At 48.2% G+C, this 22,151-nt stretch overlaps 1 protein-coding gene across 6 annotated transcripts in view; it reads left to right on the top strand.

Moving 5' to 3' along the window:
* Positions 1–22,151, top strand: part of NRP2 (neuropilin 2) — an 89,124-nt gene that overhangs the window by 51,984 nt on the left and 14,989 nt on the right. For 3 of the 6 annotated variants that reach the window (XM_039706777.1, XM_039706606.1, XM_039706951.1), the window contains exons 12-15: positions 1,854–2,006; positions 11,539–11,801; positions 14,018–14,114; positions 16,547–16,567. In XM_039706777.1, coding sequence (XP_039562711.1) covers positions 1,854–2,006; positions 11,539–11,801; positions 14,018–14,114; positions 16,547–16,567 — 534 coding nt within the window. Of the gene's footprint in view, positions 1–1,853; positions 2,007–11,538; positions 11,802–14,017; positions 14,115–16,546; positions 16,589–22,151 lie in introns of all 6 variants that reach the window. The other 3 variants (XM_039706694.1, XM_039706526.1, XM_039706860.1) reach the window with 1 other exon arrangement.

The raw sequence follows: 22,151 nt of genomic DNA, 5'->3' as shown, positions 1-22,151 counted from the left end.
GCTGTTCTTGTTAAGAGCCAGTGCTGGGGGAGGGATAATCTTCTCTGCCTCAAATCCCTATCTGTAAAAGCAGACATCATATTCTTCTGGTTCTTGCAAGGGGGATGTGAGCTTCTAAAGGTTGTGAAATGTCCAGATGAAGAGGAGAGGGCTTGACAGAGCTGTGCAAAGTTAGTTGTACAGTGCAATGTTCAGGAAATGCATTCCCCTGGGTGCAACAGCAGAGCCTGGGTCTCAGCACTGGTACATGTACACAAGGACTTCAACAAGAATCTCACAAGGAAAAGCTATCCTCTGAGATATCTCCTAGGACTTCTGTCACTTCAGCTTTCAGTCCCAGATTAAAAAAAAAATTAATGGGTTTTAGAATAAATAAATTTATAAAAGAACATTAATTGGCTTTTTCACACCTCCCATGGGGATTCTGCTGTACTTTAGTTCTAGAAATGTAAGTTGCAGAAGTAGCTCAAAGGGCCTGATTCTCATTGCTTTGCCTTAGTGGTAAGCCTGTGCAACTCTGCAACCATTGAGGCACTTGGGAAAGTGCTGAGAGGAAATTTAGGCCAGTAACAGTCTGCAAGAACACAATTCCTGGGTGCAATCCAGGGCAAGAGAGCAAGCAGAGTATGCCGTGGAGCGTGGAACCAACCTCCCTGTCAGCTTCCCTCAGATTTAGCAACAATTTTCATTCTCATACTCCATAAAACAATGAGTGTGTTTCTCTGGACAATCAGATTTATGACAGCCAAACAGAAACAATGCTGCTCTCCAGGGTATGAGATTAGATTGGAATAAAAGGATCCATGTTCCACATTGTTTTATTTTGGAGCGGGAGCACGTAAAAAAAGCCTGCTGCCCCTTGCAGTGAAGTTCTCCTGATGCCTATCACTTGAGTCACTCACCTCCTTCTGGCTATCGCTCACTTTGTGGGCACTGTGATTTAAAACTTCCTCTTTGCTCAGGAAAATCCTGGCCTATAATTAGGCTCAGACATGCATGTCCACTGAGTGCTTGGTATGGATTCAGCCCATTTCTGCAGCCTCCATGCCACGTGACTGATTCCCTCAACTGAAGGAGCCAGCAGCTGCCTCACTGCCACATGCAGCCCCTGGCATGTGCCCGCCTGCCCGCAGCCTGCAGAAAAGCTCTCCAGAGCTTTCAAAGCTGTTGTCACAAGGGAATTAACTCTGCTCCTGTTTCAAGATGGAAAGTTAAAGGGCTCGCCCAACAGCCATGTGGTGAGTCCATAGCAGAGCTAGAAATAGAGGCTGGCTTCTTTCACTCAGAATCCAAAACCTTGAGCTCATGGTGGCCCCACATTTTCCTTGGTAACATTTCCATGAGAAGGTAGGAAGCAGTGAGTGACAGCTCTCCAGGATGACAGACAGCTCCCGTCTGGTGCAAGTGGCTAGGTCTGTCACTCAGGAGCTGGGTTTCTGGAGCACTTGAGATTCTCCTTTTGGAGCCAGACAGGAACTTCTGAGCATGGGGCACTCAGGAAGGACTCTTCCCTGACATTTAAAAAGGCATTTAATATTGACCACTCTAGGGGAGGAAGAGAAGGTGCTGATTAGTCTGGAAGCATTTGGATCTTGCTTTTATATTTGCCTAGTTTGGTGGATTAGCCACAGGACGTGGTGTGAACATTTTGATGATGCAGAACTTAAGGCTGATCCTTGGAGCTGAGGAAATGTGAGATAGGTTAAAAGCATCAGTGTGAGTGAGATTTCATGCTTTCTTCAGTTTTGATGGCTTGCCAGCTATTTTAGTTTTGGGTTGTTTTTTAATAGCAACCGTTCATGGGTAGGTCATTTTTTAATCTGACTTTATTTTCTTCTGTTCCTTTTTGTAAGATTTCCAACTCCCTGCGAACTTCAACTGCAACTTTGATCTTCCTGAAGACCTTTGTGGTTGGTCACACGACTTGGCAACTGGATATACATGGTCTTTTCAGCCTACCGGCACCTGGATTGGCAACTCTGAACCAAGCCCTGACACTGTGCCTGGTAAGATGATTAATACCAACCAAAGAAGGAAAGAGAGAGCTGATGGGGCTTTCTCCATGTGAGCAGTATGAATGATTATTGCACAGCTATCATGAGTTGCAAGGGCTGTGCAGAGCTGAACTTCTTTTATGGAAACTTTCAGATGCTTTACTGTATGGTTCATGACTTATTTATAGGACTGTGACCACTGGCACTGAATTATATTAACTGTCCTCTTGAGATAGCCTTGAATCAGATGCTGGGCTTTGAATCCCATGGGACTGTGGAGGCTAGCCCAGGCTTTGTTCCATATCCTGATCCAAATGTCCTCTGTAGGATCCAGTTCTTTTTCCCCAGAATGCATTTCTTCCTCTCCCATATGTTACTCAGATTGCCTGTAGTCTTCAGCTACTCTGCACTCTGGGCTTGCAGAGGCTGGATTTCAGTCTCCTCCAAGTGAAGGATGAGCTAAGCCCTAAGAATGCTGGAAATGCCAGCTTCTTGCTGTTTGACTTTTGCTCTTTTTCTCTTCGTGCTTTGGAAGCAGGAGATTTGCATGACTGTGACAGAGCCTAATTTATGGAGGACCTCACTGAGATGTGCTGGCATGGGTTGCAAGGGAGCCTGCCTCTGGCAATGCGGTTGATAGATCAAGTTCTTGAGCTTCACATCTTGGAACTCACGCCAGGACTAGTGTGCTTTCCTTATCCCTCATTGACTTTGTGGCATGGTTGGCACGAAGAACATTTGCCAATTTCCTTCTAACAGTAGGCTGTGTCACTGTAGCACCGCTTCACTCTCAGTCATTGCTTGTGAAAGTCAGGGCTTCTGCAGGCGAGCTGGCTGATCTTACCTGTCCTGGGCTCTGCCCTGACGCCTGGTGATTCCAGTGTCTGAGAGCCCCGTGCCCAGGGAGCTGTGCATGATGTGGGCCCCTCCTCGCCCTCCCCTGGGTGAGGTTGAGTCTCAGAATGCAAACATTCAGGAGAACCTGTTAGCCACCTGGCAGAGTCGCTGGCCAGATTGGCAGTGCCGCCAGCCAGTTGGAAAGCCGTGCAGCCAACACCTGGTAGGCAGTGCTAAAGAGGAAAATATGTATTCCAGAAACATATGGGAAGAGGAGAATCTGCTACATCTCCACACACAAATCACCCCCACACAAATGCACACATCATTTCTCTTCAGCTCCTGAGGTGCTTAGCTTTTTTCTAAGAAAGAGACACGGTAATGCTGTAAGTGCAGCCCATATGGACATCTGAAAAATTCTTTGGCGTGACATAGGGATACAGTGTCTGCTATGGAGAAAAATATTTTCATATTTCAAGTGTTTATCTCTTCAGCATTTGAGTGCTTCAGAAGATTAATATCTGGAGCTCAGTGGAGCCTCAGGCAACAGGAGAGAACACTTACAGCCAGCCCCAGACTTAATAACCCTCCCCATCTCATTCACTGTAATAATGTTTAATTAATATAAGTCTCCTGCAAGTAGGATAAAAATTACTTATTTTTATAACTCAGACTCAATTTTTCATTTCATTTCCTCTCCCCTGAGCCTCTCTACAATTAGTTGACCATAGTTTCTTAGAAGATCCTGTTGTAGCACAGGAGAAGCTGGTGCTGCCTTAGAGAGCAACATGCAGTCCTGGTTTTTACCCTTCTGCTATTTCTTCTTTTTCTCAGTTATGAATTGCACAGTTTCACAGTTGGGGCTGGGGAATGTCATCCTACTGAGTTCAGTGGTCTGTTCTTGTGCCAGTGTGGAGAGCTCTCCCTTAGGGTGCTGTGCAGAGTCAGGCACTGAATCACTGAGGGGGTAAGGCAGGAATTCCAGCACTGCCCTGCAGGTCACGGGCTGTGTGGGCAGGGGAGGAGGAGGAGATGGTGGCTCCAGGGGGCTGGAGTGACTTACCCATAGGAATGAGGGAAGCCAGCAGCAAACACCAGCACAGGCTGAGGGATCAGCATTGGCACTGCCATGGATCTACCTCCTGGCTGGTTCAGGCAAGGGTGTGCCATCCTGGAATCTGTGGGCCTCTGCTGCCCTGCCCCCACAGCACAGGGCTGCAGAGGAGCTGGAATTCAAGGGCATCACTGCTATGCCTCACTTTGGTCCTGCTCTTAGAAATTAGGAAGACATGACACAAAAAGAAGCAACTATTTGCTTTTTTCCTCCCCAAGGAGCTTTTAAAGGCAACTGGAGAGACATGAAAAAGAGGCAATGCCAGCTTCTTGGTGGGGACAGAATCAAAGCATTGTTTGGTTCACACTCCCCCATTCTTCCCCTGCCCTTCCCTTGTGCTCCCTCCAGCACTTTGTTTCTAGTTAGAAAATTCACGCTCAGACTCCGGGGAGCAAGGAATGAAAAGCTGCTGTTCAGGGTGGTCTTTACTTGTGAATTCCCCACCCTGGGGTGAGCCGTTGGGTGAAGGAGAGCAGCTGTGCTTGGTTAGAGGCAGGGCAAAAGTTAAGGAGAACTCAAGGCTTCTGGAACCCAATTTGCTCTGATTTAAAGGTGCTGGCCCAGGCTAGAGGCCATGACTGCTCCACAGTAGCAAGAAAGTGTGCTGTGCCTTTAAGAGCTATGTGGAATGTGTTTTTACTTCTTTTGAAAATTGCAAAACAAAAATTAAAATTAAAAAGGAAAAAATAATAATGAAAGGAAGAGCCCTGGCTCAGTCTGCATAAGAGAGAGGAAAGGAAATGACCATGGTGAAATATCCTCTGTGAGGCACTTGATTAGAAAAGTCTGCTGAGAGACAGGCCTGAATTCCTTAGATATCTCCCAATTTCATTTTATGTGCTGCATGCAATTCCTCCTTGTCTTTGGCACAGAGAACTTCTCAAGACTGACAAGACACCCACTGCTCTCATTCCACTATTTTTATTTCCAAGATACTCTTTCAGGCAGCTCTGCATTTCTTTTTTTAGCCCTGTGTTCCTTGGGCTCTTCACACCATGGATTAACTCCACGTCCTCTCCTGCAGGCTCCCATTACACGTCTGGGGACCTCATTGGTGAAAGTGGACCCAAAGTGCCCAGCTCAGCAGAAGCCCAGCATGGTTCCAACTGCTACCTGCCCTTTGCAAGCCTAGAAAATACCATTGGCTCCCTTTTCCATGTCCCCATAAGAGATTGTCAGGATTTTTCCCTCTATGGACTTTCAGATGCTTCCCATCTGTAGAAAGAGTCCCCTTAGCTGCACCTAGCAAGCTTTGCAGAGCAACAAGTTCAGGTTTCAATGGGATTTCATCCCCCCTCCTGCTGCACGCAATGGCAGCATGCCATTGGTGTCAAGATAAAGGTCTTAAGACCTGAAAATAAATCTGGGTTAATAACTTGGGCACCTCAAGTTTTCACCATCTTTGAATTTCACTGGGGTCTTGATCCTGAAGGGTCTAAAGATCCTGGGTTGTATCCCAGCTGGTCGATGTGATTGTATTGCTCTCAGTGATGCTACACTAATAAGCCAGTACTGAAGAGCTAGAATCCCCATGTTTTGCCCATTTTTTCCCCCTTCCCTTTTCTTGCAGTGCTTAAGCAAATACCTTGTGGTTCTAGGACAGAACTGTGGGATCTGCACCTTTTCCATGTATTGCTTCTCCTTCAGGTGAACGCAGCATCGGGGTCAGAGCCCTGGCAGCATCGTGAACCCCGTGTTGTTCAGATGTTGGCAGCTGTACGTGTGCACAGAAAAGGAAGCACTTTTAACCTTGCAGCTCTCCTGACCACACAGCTCTTGGGCTGGGCTGCAAAAACCCACTGAGAGCTTCTCTTGTGGGCCACGGCCTTGCTGGCTTTGAGGGTCAGGAATGCTGCTCATTTGGGTTGCAGGCACTGCAGGGAAAGGTTTATTTGTTTCAAAGTGTTTTCAGCAGAGGAGTGTTTATAGTGCTCTGAAGTTTCGTAAGAGCTTATTTTTTAAGAGAAACAAATGTTAAGCTGTTTTTAAGCTGATGGCGACCCCTTACCATTCCTCTGTTTTTCCCATGGGATCTTTAAAAGGGAAAGTTTCATATTTTTCCTGCAATCCATGAGAACTGCTGCCTGAAGGCCTTGATTCTACTGTGTCCAAACCAGCAGAAAGGTTTTCATGGTGTTAACAGGGCAGGGCTGAACTGAAGTGGGTCTGCACTTACTCTCATGAGAGTCTCAGGGCTTATGCCTTGGGGACACATTTTGACCTCAAGGGTCAATCCTGTGTCCTTTGAAGTAGGAAGGAGTTTTACATGTGGGGTGGTATGAAAGTCAAGCATTTCTGTGCAATGAGTGAGCAGCTGCACACTGTGGGAAGGAGACCATATATCCATCTCTGTCTCTCTTCGCTCCCCTCATGTGTGGTGCAGATTGCCTCTCAGCAAAGCTGTACGTGTTTCTCCTGACTCTCATTTGCACAGTGAGGACAGCAAATGCTAGAAAGTCCTTCATGCCCTGACTGCCCACAGCATGGCAGAGCTGGGACACCCCAGCACTCCCATCACAAGAGGTTTGCTGAGCGTCAGCTGTTCTGTGTGAGTTCCCTGGCTGCAGGCTAGGGCCAGGCTCTGGCTCTCCTTGTGCCCACACTATCTTTCATGAGAGAAGGAGGTATGGCCATGGTCTGTTCCAGCAAAGCTCCTGCTTGCTTGGGCCGGGCTGGAGACAGGGGAGAAGAAACCATTTCTCTGGGCTCACTGCTTGCCTCAGTTGCTTTTTAGACCCAAACACCGGTGACATTCCGGCTTTAAAAAGCAGGCTGGAATGCTCTCTGCAAAGCAAGACACCATCTCTCAAACCTTAGCACGTGCACCACCCCATGGCTTTGCAGCAGTGGGTCACAGAGCAGGGCTGGGCAGTGCCTGCAGCCTGTGCAGTGCAGCAGCAGCCTGCTCAGCCTGCAGCAGTGCAGGCACAGATGCTGGGCTGCTGGGGCTGTGCACCTTTCATGCAGGGCCAGCCAGGGTGCCCACCACGCTGCCAAAGGACAAGTTTTGATGGCTGGCAGCTCACTAGCATAAATATCAGGCTCTAATTGGCATTTGATTTGTCAGGGACACGGTGCCCTCCCTGCACTCCCTGGGGGAGGTAATAGGACTCCCAGTTGCACTGTGCTGTTGAGAGCGTGAGGCTTAATTGAGAGGATGTAATGGTGGGTCCATTAGAAAGGCTCCGGAGAGCAGGCTGAGAGCCTGGCTCTGGGTAAGTGTGGGGTTTTATGCCTTTTGATGGGCTGATTTAGAGACTGAAATGGCAAGGACTTGGCAGGCTAATTAACACATAATCAAAATTGAGGGGATTTTCCAGCAGATGCAGTGATCTAGTTAATATAAATATTAGATTTATGGAGGATTGACTTCCCATCCTAAATGAAAGTCTGTCATTGAGGAGAGGCCTGTCATGAAATGATAGTGGCAGCCTTTTGAGGTGAATTTGCATGATTTGCCAAAAAATTTAGAAATATGATAACTGTCCAATTTCAATCTGCATATTCATGCAGCTGCCATTCCCTTGCTACCAGACCACCCTGCAGTCATGAGAGCATCTGAGCTGATCTGCTCCCCAGGAATGGCAAGAGCTGATGCAGCTTCCACCTTACATGCCCCAGAAGAACAGCAGGATCGTGCCTCACTGGGATGTCCACTTGACCATGACACAGTGTGGTTGGGGTGGCATTTGGGGCTGTGCAAGCAAGCAGACAGTGCCCACAGCAGTGTGGTCACCTCTGGGATTTGACAGACAAGAGGTGGCTGCCACTGGACTGCGGTGCTGCCAGCTGAAGCACACCGTGCAACAAAAGAGAGTGCAGTGACCTTTGGAGGGGTGTAAGTGAAGGCAATTCATGTGGTTCTCCACAGGAGCAGCAGCAGCTGTAACTCAACAATATCCAATGAGGGGGAAAAGCAGAGGGAATCTGAAATCTCAATAATTGCTTGTGTACATGCTGCCCAGCATGTTTTGCTGGAACACCTCCAGATGTGCTGCTGAGATCCGTGAGGGAAGGTGCTTTCCTTGAGAGACGGTGTGAGATGTGCAGGACACAAGCACAAGGCAGGCTGACCTTGCAGAGGGGGAGGCTGCTGTGGCTTGTGCTTGCAGTCTGACCCAAACTGTGAGGCTTCATCCCCCATTGCCCCTAATGTCCTCTCAGATGGCTTCCTAGCAGGAGGGAGCAGGTGTGCCAAGAGAAAACCACGTTGCCCAGATGGTTGGTTTGCAGAGCCCAGCTGGTGATTTATCCAGGACTCACTGCCATGCACACACGAGGGGCTCTGCCATCATCTGGCTGGGGTGGTTCCATGTTCACATTACTGGCTCCCTTACATCCAGATGATCCCATAAATCGTCCATGAGATTTATGCCATAGCATCAGTTGCAAAACAGAAGTAAAATGCCTGAGTGGGTTTTCCTGCCTTTTTTGAGCCGGTGCTTTGAACTAGCCGTGCCAGTTCTGTGGAGGATGTAGCTATCGTGTTAGGAACAGAGGCTGCAAAGCAAAGTTCTGGGAAAGAGATTAAAATGCATTTCTGATCCTGGAAGAATTGATCAGCTCATCATTGCAAAGCTCCCTTCAAGTGTTCTAACAGGGGAAATCAGCCTTTCAGATGCTTTCTGTGCCAAAGGCTTCCATTTCCTGTATCAAACAGAGTGACTACTGGAACCACCAGGCTTCCACATGCTGTTCCAACAATTAGCTCCACAGTGCCCTTATTCAGTCAGTCTCAGCAAATTTGTAGGGCTTTTCCAAAGGTCCAACTAGCCATTAGAATGATCCAGCCATTTCATCTTCAAATGACGAAGAAAGTCATGTCTGCCTGCACTTGGCTTTCCACCCCAGAAACTGGTACTGCTACCAGGAGCAAGAGTGCATGGTGCCCAAACCCACTGCTGTTTGCAGGGAAGCAACTGGAATCACCACCCAAAGACTGAGCCTCCTTGCAGCCCTTGGGACTAACAGTAGGTCCTGGAGAGATCTCTGGGCCCTAGCAAGAATTGGGCAGGGACCACAGGAGATGGATGTTTCCCAAGTCTCTGAAAGATCCTGAGGGGGGCAATAGTTTTGGCTGCAGTTAAGGAGTTTCTTTGATTTCACAGTTTGATAGGAATGGGAACAAACAGAAGGTCAGTGTCAATCCTGTGACAGTGACTCAGGGGCACACAGGCTCTTCTGCTGGAGTGGCAAGGCAGCCACACTGGATACCACTGGCTTCTGGTGTGGACAATGGGAGGTGTCCAGCTGCACAATTAGAATAGTCGGTCCCCTCTAGTCAGCTGTGGGCTATAGGTAGATCAAGGATGCCTCAAAACCCTGCACTTAGGCTGCTTAGATACTGGCACCAAAGGTTGGTCCTGAATTTTGAGGATCTGGATTTGATCATTCTTGAACCTGGCTAGTGCTTTTATTTAAGATTTGCATGTGAGTGAGACCATGTCAGCTGTGAGATAAGTGTATGACTGCAGTCTGATTTGCTCCCTTGTTTGTTGCTGCTGTTCTTTTCTTGTTGCTGCTGTTCTTTTCTTGTTGCTGCTTTTTTATTTGAAGAGGCTTGTAGTGAATTACAAAAAGAGGATTTTAATTCAGGAGACCTTGATGACTTATTATGCCTTATCACTCCTTAGGCATGGAGTACAGCTTGTTCTTTTTTTTAATTCCTCCACTTGTTTATCTCCCACATCTCCTCCTCCACTACTACCACTCTGAGGTAAATCACAAGAACACTCCTCCATTAGAAAACTGCATGGTACTTTTTCAAGTGATTCACTCAAGCAGAAGTGGGCAAACACACTTTCATCCTTTTTTTCTTCTACTGTTTGTTGGCATAAAGTGCCAAGTGGCCCAGGGACATTTCATAGGTGCTGAAAATTTTGCTAAAATGTCGCTGTTTCTTTGTGTGGCCAGTTGGGAACAGATTTGTCCTTCATACAGCAAAATCAGTGAAAGTTCATAGGAGTGGATATGCTTTTGAAGTACTTTGATCACACATGGTAGGAGAAGAATGATGGCAAATATTCCTGTTATCTTGTCCTAAATTTATTTTAGAAGGCTGTGTAGCTCACAGTGGTTGGTTTCTGCTCGCTGGCACTGACAATCTTGCAGCAGGGCCAGCACTGTTGATAGATCTCCCTTGGGCTGTAATGTCACCTGACTGCTGAGCAGCAGTGATGTCAGCTGCTGTTTTCTGTTGGGACCTATCTTTCCATGGATTCCAAGTTCAGTCTCTCTGGTTTAAGTTTTGGAGGTGTTTTGAGAGCACTTTTCAAACATTCTGAGTGCAGGCACTGCTCTTGCCACTGCTGTGGGCACTGAAGCCACAGGAGGAGCAGGGCAGGCAGGGCCAAGCTGCTGCTCAGAGCTTGGCCCATCAGGCACAGCAGGCTAAGATGTGGGGGAAGGAACTAACAAACCCTTCAGGGTAGTTCTGGGGCAGAGATAATCCTCTTGTGCCTGGGCTGGCACATGCTGGCATGAAGCACCAGTGGCACTTGCCCACTGTGTAGCAACAGCAAGTGTGCCCATCCCTCTGTTGAGCAAAATGCAAAATCTAGCAATAGTTGTAGCTGGCCTGTCTGGGCCACATTGCTCTGCAGCTGGAGCAACCCTAGGGATCCTGTCCTGACATTGGTCATAATGGAGGGACAGGTAAAGATCATTTCAGCTACACACTTGGCTTTCAGTCTGTGCTAAGGGACTTCAGACATCCAAGCTGCAAATGGGAAACTCCTTGAGGAGGCTTTTCATCAGAGAGGGCTGGAAACCACTGATTCCAGATAAAGTCAGGTGTGCCTCGGGATTTGTATCCATGTGCTTTTGCTGCTGTTGGTATTCAGATCAAATATCTCCAGTTCCAGCCTCAGCCTTGAACTTCTCCTGGGATATCAAGTGTATCAAATCTCTCCTCCCTGAGGACTGACAAAAAATGTGGCACAATTTAAATGTAATATTAGAGCAAGTGAATCCTGTGTTGTATGTATTTCAGCTACCTTCAAGTTTCCAACAACCACCCAGTTGTCACCTATACATGCTTCACGTATTGGGTCCATGTCCTTCCTCTGCACTGTGCTTTAGAAGCTGTTTTGCTGCATTACAGAAAAACTGAGAGCCAGAGTTTCATTTTGTTGTGTGTATCCTCAAAACAAGATGAGTTTTCAGCAATGGCTTTTAGCAAAACCCACCTCAGGCTTGTTCACTGAGGAAGCTCCCAGTAGAATAAACACATATACCCCCTGCCAATGCAATTATCATGGCATCACTTCCTCTGACAATAACTTGCTCCAGCTTTTTAACTTCTTCTAATTATGTCAGTCTTTTTCTTAACCACTTTCTGCTGTTGGTCTCCTACCCAGGGAGAGGGTGGTGGCTAGTGAGGGAAGTGTGCAAGTTGATGCCCTGCCTAGGCTGCACAGGGTTACAGCAGTGGCACAGCTGGATGAGCACAAAGGGTGCTGGTGTGAGACCCCACCTTTGCAGGCATGGGGCTGCACTGCCATGCAGCACTGCCAAAGCCACTTGGCAGTAGGTGAGACACTTGTTGCCAGTGGCTGCAGAAAATAATAGAATGGTGTTTTTCTCTCTGAACAGATGTCAAGAATTACCTGCAACTGCAAAGCAGCGGAAGGCGGGAGGGCCAGCGAGCCCGGCTCATCAGCCCCACCATCTATTTGCCCCAGAGTGCTGTCTGCATGGTTTTCCAGTACCAGGCATGGGGCAGCAATGGGGTGATGCTGCGGGTCTGGCGGGAAGCCAGCCAGGAGCACAAGGCACTGTGGGTCATCGCGGAGGACCAAGGCGAGGAGTGGAGGGAAGGGCGCATCATTTTGCCGAGCTACGACATGGAGTACCGGGTAAGATGCTTGCAGAAGGTGTTCTGGACCTGGTAGACTTCTCCAGCATCTTGATTTCAGTGTTTCAGAGCCCAGGCCCATTCATCATTGGGAAATGTGGCTGTTTTCATTGTGTTTCTCAAGTTACCATAGTAACTAAGCTACACTGTTTGTTATTCTGAGAGTGCCTGTCTTCTGCACAGACTTGGATCTTTGTTCAGCCTGTTGCCTTTCATATTCCTCAGATCTCCCATTTTGCAAATATTCTCCCTTTTTCTTTTTTTTCTTCTTTTTTTTCCCTTCATTTTGTTTTGTGCATTTCTTCCCCCTCCAAGTGAAGGTCATCAGATAGTCTGACCAGAGGCAGGTGTGCAGCTCCAGGGAGCAAACCCAGCTGCCAGGAGAAGTGGAAAGCTGGGAGGGAGCACAGCCAGCTAAGGGTGGGTAGCAAATAGCCATTCTCCAGCCTCAGCTGCAAGTGTTGACACAGGAGGAGGAAGAGAAAATGCAGGCTTGTTTGTGAATCCTCTTCTCTGATACTTTAGCCTATATCAGACAGCTGGGTGCAGGGCTGTGGGATCATGGCCCTGTCCCACTCTCAGAGATCAGTGGAAGAGAAGGGATGAACTGGAGGGAGGAAGGGAACTGTGCTGCCTTGCCACAGCCACCTAAGCCCCTCTGGCACAGCTGTACCAGCACCCCGTGGAGAGGCTGCTGCTTCCAGGAGTGTCTTTGGCATGGTTGTCCCTTCCGGGCAGCGTGCCATTTGCCAGGGAGACAGTGCTACTGTTGTCACTTGTTAATGAGCATCAGCACAGCATCCAGCACCCTCCAAGGCACAAGGAAATATGGACTCCCAGGCTTGAGGCAGCCCTTTAGTGACCACCCTGGTGGGGAGCCTCGCTCCAGCCAGCTCCCAGCCCTGACCTGACCCAGGGAGCTGCTGCTGTCAGGCCACTGACCTCTCCAAGCTGCCTCCCACGTGGGTTGATGGCCTGAGCTTGGGACCCACAGCCCAGACATTCATTCCATTGCCTGTGCAGTCAGATGCCCAGCCCTCACCTCTCCAAGCTGCCTCCCACGTGGGTTGATGGCCTGAGCTTGGGACCCACAGCCCAGACATTCCGTTGCCTGTGCAGTCAGATGCCCAGCCCTTCAGGGAGGTGTCCTTGCGGGCAGGCATGGATCCCAGGCACCTTTAGTGAAAGAGGGCCCCTAACATGGGGAGAGGAGGTTTGGGAAGTACACAGCCATAGGAAATTATTTGGACCTTTAGAATTCTAGTATCACTAGGGCTGGAAAAGGCCACCAGGATCATCAAGTCCAATCATTAACCCAGCATCATCATGTGCAGCACTAAACCATATCCACAAATGCCACATCCACATGCCTTTTGAACACTTCCAGGGATGGTGATTCCAGCCCTTCATTTGGCAGCCTGTTCCTTCAGAGTAGGCAGGGAGGTATAAAGCAAAACCTTTGCACTGGAGCTGCCTGACTAGTTTGTTTGTATGGGTTTGGTTTTTTAATAAAATACCAGAAAACACAATATGCCTGCAGATAAGAATGATGGGCACTGGCTGACTACTTTGTGTGCTAAACGTGAATATACCAGCATGCTGAATGATGGCGTCATTATGTAAATATTGCAAGTGTCTCCACTCAGCAGTTCTTAGAGCTAACAACTCCACTTATTTTTGTAAATATATTTTGCTTGTGATTAAGTAGGAATAAGCTGACCCTTCTCCTCTGACATTTCAATACTTCTTATGTAATGTTGATGGGAACAGCACTTTACAGTTAATGTAGCTCTGCATTTTGTGTTCTTCCCTTCCTTTTTGTGGCCATAGCTCAGTTAATACCATGGGCCAAAGCTGCTGCTGCAGTAACTCAGAGTTATGCCACTTGCACCATCTGTGCAAGGACTAGGGGGTGTTCACTGAGTCTTTATGCCTTATGAGAGGCGTTTAACTGAAAAAATTGCAAGTCAAGAACTGCCAAGCCAGGCAAAGATCTCTCTGTTGAACCTGTCCATGCACAGCAGCTTTTCCTGGGAAAGGGCTGGCAGGAGCAGGGCAAGGAAGCAGCACTAGTGTCAGGTGATCCACAGGTCTGCTGTGAAAGCCTGGAGCAATTTCCCACCCTTTCCCCCAGGAGCAGCAACCACTCTCCGTAGGTGGCTCTAAGCTGGGAAGCGCCCAACATAGCATTGACATTTCTGTCCCAATTTCCCACAGATCGTGTTTGAGGGATTTATCCGCAATGGCCACTCGGGAGAGCTGGCTCTGGATGACATCCGGCTGGGCACTGACATCCCGCTGGAGAACTGCATGGGTACGTGCTGCGACCCGCCGTGGGGGCAGGGAGGGAGGGGGCAGCTCAGGCTGGAGAGCTTTGGCTTCAAGCTGTCAGCGGGCCACACCTCCCCTGGCTGAGTTACCAGGAGTTTCTGGATCTCAGCTGGGACTTTGATTGCCCGTGAAAGAAACGAGGGCAACTCAGCCTCTGGGGGACAGGGGCTCTGCTTGCGTTGGTGTGAGGAGAAGGAAGCACATGTCTCTGCCATGCAAAGCTGAAAGAGCAGCTGAGGGTTACTGAGGACTATTCTGTGTGATAAGGACATACACCAAATTTAAAAGGAAAGTGCTGAACAAAAGAAGCCAGCTGTCAGTCAGTATTACACACTTAGAGGGGCCAACGAGTTCAAAAGGAGTCTTCTCTAATAAGGAAAAAAAAAAAACTGCAGAGAGGTTTTACAGCAATGTTAACAGAATAACAAAAGAAATTTTTGCCCTAGAATTCACCATTTCCCAAACCAGGCCAAAAGCCAGGTAAAACCAGAAAGGACTTGGGTGAAAAAAAGGAGCAAAAAAGTGTTTCAGCAGTTTGCCGGTGGAGCCATTGCCCTGCACTTTTCCTCTAGCTGGCATATCCATGCAATCACTCTGATGGCTCTGGCTGTCATCTTACTTGGGTGTGTATTTAGAGGTATCCCAGTTGAGCATGGGACCAGCAGTATTTAATTAGTGGGATCTGTTCTGAGAGCCTGCCCAGAGCAGCGAGGTCCTGCTCTTTTGCATGACCTGGGAGAAGCATGTGTTTCACTAGGAAGTGTCTGACCCATCCTGAAGCAGTGGAAAAAGCAGAGAAGTGCCTCTTTCACTTTTGGGCTTTGAAAGGCCCCATTCAGTGAAGCTGGTCTCCTCACCCCCACCAAGGGAGGATCCCAGTGCCTCCTAACCCAAGCAGGACAAACACTCTCTCCCAAAGGGTGTTTCTCAGGAGAGGAAGCACCAAACAAACCAGGCTTGGGAAGAGCTGCTTACATTGCTTGCCCCCCTATACAGGCAGGTGAGGGTAAAGATGGTGCAGAAACCAGCACTGATAATAAAACAGAGGACTGAGAGTGGCCCAGAGAGGCTCTTAAGCACCGTCAGTCCCCGTTTCTTTGATGCTTTGAACTCTGCTGGTCTCCCATCTGTCAAAGGAGCTAATACTTCAGATGTCAAATTCCCGGTATTTAAGGCTTGACAGTGGTGTTTTAATCTCTTGCCTTCTATGGCATTAAAGAGAAGCAAGGCCCATGATTAACACTAATAGTATTTCCTATCTAACTTCTTTGGAGCTCAGCAATTCAGCTAGCTCCACTCTTATTGTATCTTGGGCCTCATGAACCTAAAGCTTAATATTTCAAAAACAAAAACATTAATAAATTACGAAGTTTCAAGCATTGTCAGCCCAAAAAACACACCTAACTGCTACACAAATTTACCAGTCTAGGAAGTTGAATGTGGATCTTAAAACCCATAAGGATTGTTTGTCTCAGATCATTTCCAGCAAAGGGTTCCCACTGCAAACTTTAATATAACTTAGGGGTCATTTCCAGTTTCACCAAAATAATAATGAAAAGGTAGCAGTACTATGCTGCTCTCTTTCTTTCAGAGCCATGAGAATAGCTGACTCCAGCACAGGCTACTGTTTTTTTCAAATATAATCCTTGGAAGTAATCTGATTCCTTTTTAGCATGAAAGAATGCTAATAAGTCACAATAATTTTTTCCTTTGACAAATGTGTCATTTGCATTTTGAGCCCAAGTGATGATTTCATAGCACTCAGTAGAGCCAGAGTCTGCTTCTGTGACTCACAGGCATAATGCAGAAGTAATCTAAAAATAATCAGAAGTCTATTACTTCTGCAAGAAAGTAATCAGTAGTAAGTACCGATTATTGCTTTTCAGATCCAGTAATTTGTAATAGATTACATCTTCAAAGTATCTTGAAAGAAGGAAAACTATCACTTGCCTTTGTTTCTTGTCACTGTGAGATAGAGAGGAGAGGGGCATCACTGCCCAGAATTAACACAGTTCCCACATGAGAAACAGTGCCAGAGTTGAGCCAGAAACCAAAACCACTTTTGGAAATTTAGGGGATTTCAGGGTTTCATCACTGGGCCAGGTGAGGCTTTGTCATTGGATGACTCAGGTCAGCCAGGCTGAATACAAATGACCCTCAACCTCAGATATATTTTTCTCTGAAGTGTGTTTGAGTCACAGCTTTTTGTGTCTGTCTGGTCCCCAGCTGGGGCCAGGTTTCTCACAGTCCTGCTGAGGTTGGCTGGCTCCCTGTGCTGTTCCCAGCAAGTGGCTCCTGTGAGGCACAGCCACCCGCCTGCTTCGCTTGGCCACTGCAAATCAACAGGGACATGAGCTGGGGGCTTGGTGTGTAATACTCCCTTCTCTAATGTGAGTTTTTGTTTTTCCTCTGCAGAACCCATCACAGCTTTCCCAGGTGAGAACTCCTACTTTCCAGGTAAAACTGCACTTCTCTTGGTAGTTTTGTTCTGCTGGCATGGGCTTTTACATCAAAGGAAAGCAATGTGTGTGCTTGTGCAAACAGCAAATGTTCTGAGCACTGAAATGGCCAGTGTGTACTAAACCTCCCCCACCACAGCAGCAGGAGATGGCATCCTCTGACTTCTGCTAGGTGACAGGGAACGGGCAAGCAGGCAAGTCCCCTGTCTTGGGACTGGATAGCGTTAGGAAACCTGCCATCATGGGAAGCACTTAGCTCCTGAAGAGCAACTAAGCCTGGGAAGGCTGAAGAGTAGAGAGTAGTTTTCAACTGACTTAAATGGAGGAAAAAAAAAAAGAGTAGCCAGTTAAAAGTGAAATCTGTTGGCAGTAATTCACATTGCTGTGAGGGAAGGTGGTTCTCTAGTTTGCAGATGCTTCTGCAGTGGCAGTGTTCAGTGCTGGCAGAGGAGGATGGGGTGAGCCTGCTTGGAAGGGGCAGGGAGTTGGGAGGTATAAGTGAGAGAGCAAACTGCCATGAGAAGCTCTGAAGGTGACAGTGAATAAAAGGAAAACAAGGTGAAAATGGTGCATTTAACAGCTTCATACTAGCCTGGAGAATAGAAACCAACACTTCTCTGATCAAACCTGCAGGGTAGGAGAAAAGGTGAGGAACTCCAAGGAACTGCCTCTCTCTTTTCAGGGGGAGTGCTGTTTGTCTTGCTCTGGGGTGAGAAAAACTACTTTTGCAGACATCCGTTTAGTCTGAGGGGTTTATGTGTTTTTTTAAATTTGGATTTTGTTTTCCTGCCTGCCTCTTCAGGAATGTGTCTGGTGGTTGTGTTGTGATGAAGAGCAAACTTGAAGCTCCCCTTAATTTTGAGTGTTGTTTTGTCAATTCAATCAACATGCCCTTTGCTTTCACTGGGACATGATGTCTGTACTGTGCTGGTGACCTGTAAGATATGGCTGGACTCTACCCTCGAAGCAGCTGCATTTCCATGTGGGCAGAGCTGTCTCTCCTGGGTGTGTGCACTGGGAGCTGTGGCAGCAGTGGCAAAGTAGGCGCCGAGACTGAAGTCACATGCACGACTCTGTCCTGGGGATTCAGGCTTGGAGTGTTACCAATGTGAGGGACAAGCGCAGGGTCTAACACAATGTTTTGCAGTCACACCCATAATGTAACAGCTAGGAATTCAGTTCTGCTTGTTTATAGGCTTATTTTTCTGATATTCAGGCTTGTGGTGTTACTGAAAGGCTGCTGTGATATTCTCAGGTGACAGTTAAAGCTTCACAACCATTTATGACTTCCACTATTGCTCTACATTCTCCTAAGCCTGGTCTGGCATCTATTTTGCAAACACCATCCTTCTCTTTTGAGACTTATTACAGTTTGAACCTCTCTCTGGGTCCTCCTATTCTATTCTAAAGTCTATCCTAAAGTCCTGCTAATTAGTATTGCTTGTCTTCCCCTTCACCCCTGTCCTGCTGCCTGAGTCCCTCCACTTCCCCATCGTATTCCCCAGGGCTCACTGGCAGGGGGGAAACAGTGAGGTCCCTGAGCACCATGGGCAAGTGCTGTTACAGGCACACCTCCCCTTCTCCCTGGAACTTGCCAGCTTGTTCCAACAGCTCCTGCCCATTCCTGGCTCCCTCAAGGACATCCTAGCATTGGTCATAACAGGGGAACAATTGCAATTGCAGCAAAAGGTTGAAAAGGTTCCCCTGGATGACAGGCAGGAATAGATGGCACAGAGGGATGGAGTGACCTGGGAAAAAGTAAAGTGCAGAGGGAAAAGATGGAGAAGTGAAGATGAAGACTGGAGGCAATTACATGATAATTAAAATGAGGGAGAGACAGATATGCCCAACAGAAGGAGAGGGAAAAATGAGGGAACAAAGTTCCAGGCTGGAGAAAAAAATGGGAGCTGGAGAGAAAAAAACGATACATGAATTACTGAGATGTTCTATAGCCCCCACTCCTGCAATTACATGATGAGCTGAAAAAGTCAGATGCCATTAAAAATAATAGCAAATCCTTCCTCTCCTGGCTTGGGAGCAAAGATGAAAATATGCACCTTACAGGATCACAAAGCAAATAATAAGAGAATTTGTGTAGGTGGAATATGTTTCACCTAGTGGGTCGGGACCTTACAGGACCAGGAAAGTGTGCTTCAACTGTACTGCATTTGAGCATTGATGCATTTAAAGAAAGAGTACAACAAGTGTCTGGAAACAAGAAATTAGATAAATACCAGGCTAGAAATAAGATATATATTCCAAATAATGCATGGAGAAAAACTATGGAGAAAAACCATGGGGAGAATTTGCCTTTGGGACTGGTGGATTCTCTCCCTGCAGGTATCCTGAAATCAAGATAGAGATATCTCCCTGGAGCAATGACAGGTAGCAGTTATGGGGTGGAGACTGACACTGGTTTTGTGGCATTCAGATTAGATGAGTGTAATACTTGCTTTCATCTGTGTCATCTATGAAAAGTCCAGCTGTGTTGCTTGTCCACAGCAGTTAATGTCAGTGATTTCAGGAAGGAATATGAGCTGTGACACGGCAGTGGCAGAGCAAGGCAGGCAGCTCTCCAGCCAGCTTTCTGGAAAGGATTTTCTCTTTTTTTTTTTTTTTTTTTTGTTTTTCCCAGATGACTATTGCTTTTCCTTCTTTGGGTTTTGATTCTCAGTGCAAAACTCCAAAACTAGTCCCTATAGAGTGTTCCCTATTGAAAAGAGAATGAGGCAGTACCTGGCCAGGTTGGAAGTATGAGGACCAGCAGCACAACCACATAAAATATCCACCCTGTAGGGATTAAATCAGGTTTCCACTGACTGGTGTTCCAAGCTGGGCCATAAACACAGCAGCCACAAACTTGACAGCAACAGCAGGAGGCAGTTCTTTATTAAGATGAGAGCACTAGTGAATAAATGAGGAAGGGCAAGTGTGTGTGTGTGGCAGAAGGCAAAGGGGAGTGGAAAAATTATTAAGTTAAGAAGATGGATATTTTTTTTCCATCTCCCTGAGCAGTGAACTTTTCCACTGATATAACAGAAAACTTCCAGAGAGCAGCAGGGCCGGTAAAAACAGAGCAGATAACATCAGCTCTGTGTGCTGAGTGGATGGGCAGCTATATTTAGTGTCTGGCAATGTAAGGAAGAACAATCATTAATGTTGGGAATTGGCTTCATTAGGGCTTAGAGACAACTGAGTGTGATTCCTTAATGACTTCAGTTGCTAAATGAACTCTCCAGACTTCTGCTATCTCCTCAGCAGGACCATGAGGTGCGGAAACGGGGGTTGAGGAAGGGCTCTGCACCACCCCTCACGCTTGAAGCCCTGGCTGGGACATCTGGAGTGGGTCAGGGCCAAGCAGGGGCTGTCCTGAAGCTGCAGCCAGCTTGAGCTCCCAGGGGATCTTTCCCACAAGCAGGATGATCTGCAGTACATCATACTGCTTCCCTTCATCCCCAGGCAAGCAGAGGGCAGAGATGCACAGGGAAGGGGCAAGGGCTGCAGGCTGGGCACTATGGCACATGCTGCTCTCTGGCCAGACCCATCCTTTGTACACTCAGCCTTCCACTGGGCAATGTACAGCCATCAGGAGGAGCCTTCCTCCCACTCTCATGAGACTCAGGAGCTGTTGTCACCCCTGACACCTGCCCCTCTCGCCATCCCAGCTTCCACCATGGGACCTGGTGCACATCAGTGGTGTGAGAGGCTGTTTGTTTGTAAATGTCTCACTGAAACAAGGTGCTATGTAAGCAGAGACTGTCACCACGTGTAAACACAAGTGGCCTCTATACAGCAAGCAGCCCCACGATTTCCCTGGGGGTCAGCCCAGCACTCCCATGCTGTCAGGCACAGGAGAGGTGTTGCTGATCCATTGGGGATGGCAGTGGGTCACATTCGGGTCTGGGCCAGCTCAGCCAGCTGGATCTGTGGAGGGAGACAGTGAGGGGTTATCTGTGAGGCTCAAGGCAGCATTGAACACGCTCAGCCTCACAGGGAGCTGGCAGCAGCCCCTGTGGGATGTCCCACACTGCCACCCCCATGCAGGCAGTGTGAGGCATAGGGATGTGCTGCTTTCATTCCCCAAACCAGCATGGCCAGTGGAGTTAGGGAAGGAGGTCAGAGGGCTGCCTGCTCCCTACCTTTGCCGTCCTCAACACACAACCCAGCCTGTGTGCCCCTTCTGCAGGCACTGTTGGGGGGCAGGAGGGACAGGGCCACCCCCACTCCTGATGGCGAGGGGCAGCTGGGGTGAGACAGGTTGAGAGCAGCATATCTGGCAGTTAGGCTTCTCCTGAGACATCCGAGTTTCTTGCCTACAATGACAAATATGTGGGTGGTTCCCAGCCTCCTGCTCTATAAAAGCAGGATTTATTTTGTTTGTGTGGTTTTTTCCTAGCTTTTGAGGTGGTTTTTTTTGTTGTTGTAGCTATTCATCTGGATGCACTGTTCATTCTTGGTTTTAGTCCCTGTGCCCAGTTTTTGAGGAATAGGGACAGGAGAAAAGCCTTGTGAGTGGCAGAGGAACCATAGTTTTGCCTCATCTCCTGTGCCACTAGCATCAAAGCCGTTGCCATCCCAAATTTCCAGCCAGTGACTCTGCTGTTAGATAGCATTTGTAGGGGAGGGCAAAGGCTGTGCTACAAGATGCCCTTGCTGCTGGCAAAGCTGAGTGCATCCTGCACTGTTTTGTATTTTCCCCTTGGCGTCTTCGAAGCCTGCTCAGGAAACCAAGCTGGAGTTTGGTTAGCACAGAGCTCAACAATGTGCTGACACCAAACCCAGGAGCTTCCAAAGTTCTGCTAGCCAGCACCAAGCCAGGGGGCTGCCCCCCACTAGCCAGCCAGGGGCAGGAGGACAGGGTGAGCACAGGACGGGGGAGTGTGTCCAGCAGCAGAGCAAACCCTCCTGAGAATTTCCCTGGGGACTCCAGCCCCCTTGAAGTAACAGTAAATAAACGTGGTGCAAAAATACATCCCTCCCTAGTTATTTGCAGCTCGGCCCCGCGAGCGCTGCTGGCGAGGCGGGAGCAGCGTGTGCAGGAGCGGTGGCACAGAGCGGGCCCTCCCTGGGCACAGATGTGTGCAGGCTGTCCCTGTGTGCCTGGCCAGGGACAGCACCCAGCAGCTGTGCCCTGCATCACACCACAGCTGCAAGAGCACGGAGGGTTGGCCGTCACTGGGCTGAGTCTGGGCACTGCCTGCCCGTGAGTTCTAGGGAGCCAGGTGCTTTTCCAGCCCTCCCGAGGCGTGTTGCTTTATGAGCATGAATTCATAGTCCTGGCTTGCTGAAGCTGCAGAGAGCATGAGTTCCTTGCCTGAATATTGGGTTGGATTTTGCAGCCCACGCCTTGTAAATAATTATGACCATCCCTTCTCGTTTCAAGAAATAGTAAGGAAATCTGTGTAGGTCTGTGAATGGGGCACCTAGTGAGACTAGACCTGTGTGCAGAGCACTTTCAGACAGAGAATTTCTTCCCTGTCTTTTCAGTAAAAATGACAAATCTTTCTCCCTGTTAATTTCTTTCCCAGTCTCCTGTGGTAACTTCCTCGGCCATCTGAGAT

The sequence above is a fragment of the Passer montanus genome, unplaced genomic scaffold (genome assembly GCF_014805655.1).
Source record: "Passer montanus isolate IOZ18808 unplaced genomic scaffold, ASM1480565v1 scaffold1, whole genome shotgun sequence".
Lineage (NCBI taxonomy): Eukaryota > Metazoa > Chordata > Aves > Passeriformes > Passeridae > Passer > Passer montanus.
Note: the sequence above shows the minus strand (reverse complement) of the source record. Positions and strands in the feature narration are given on the sequence as shown.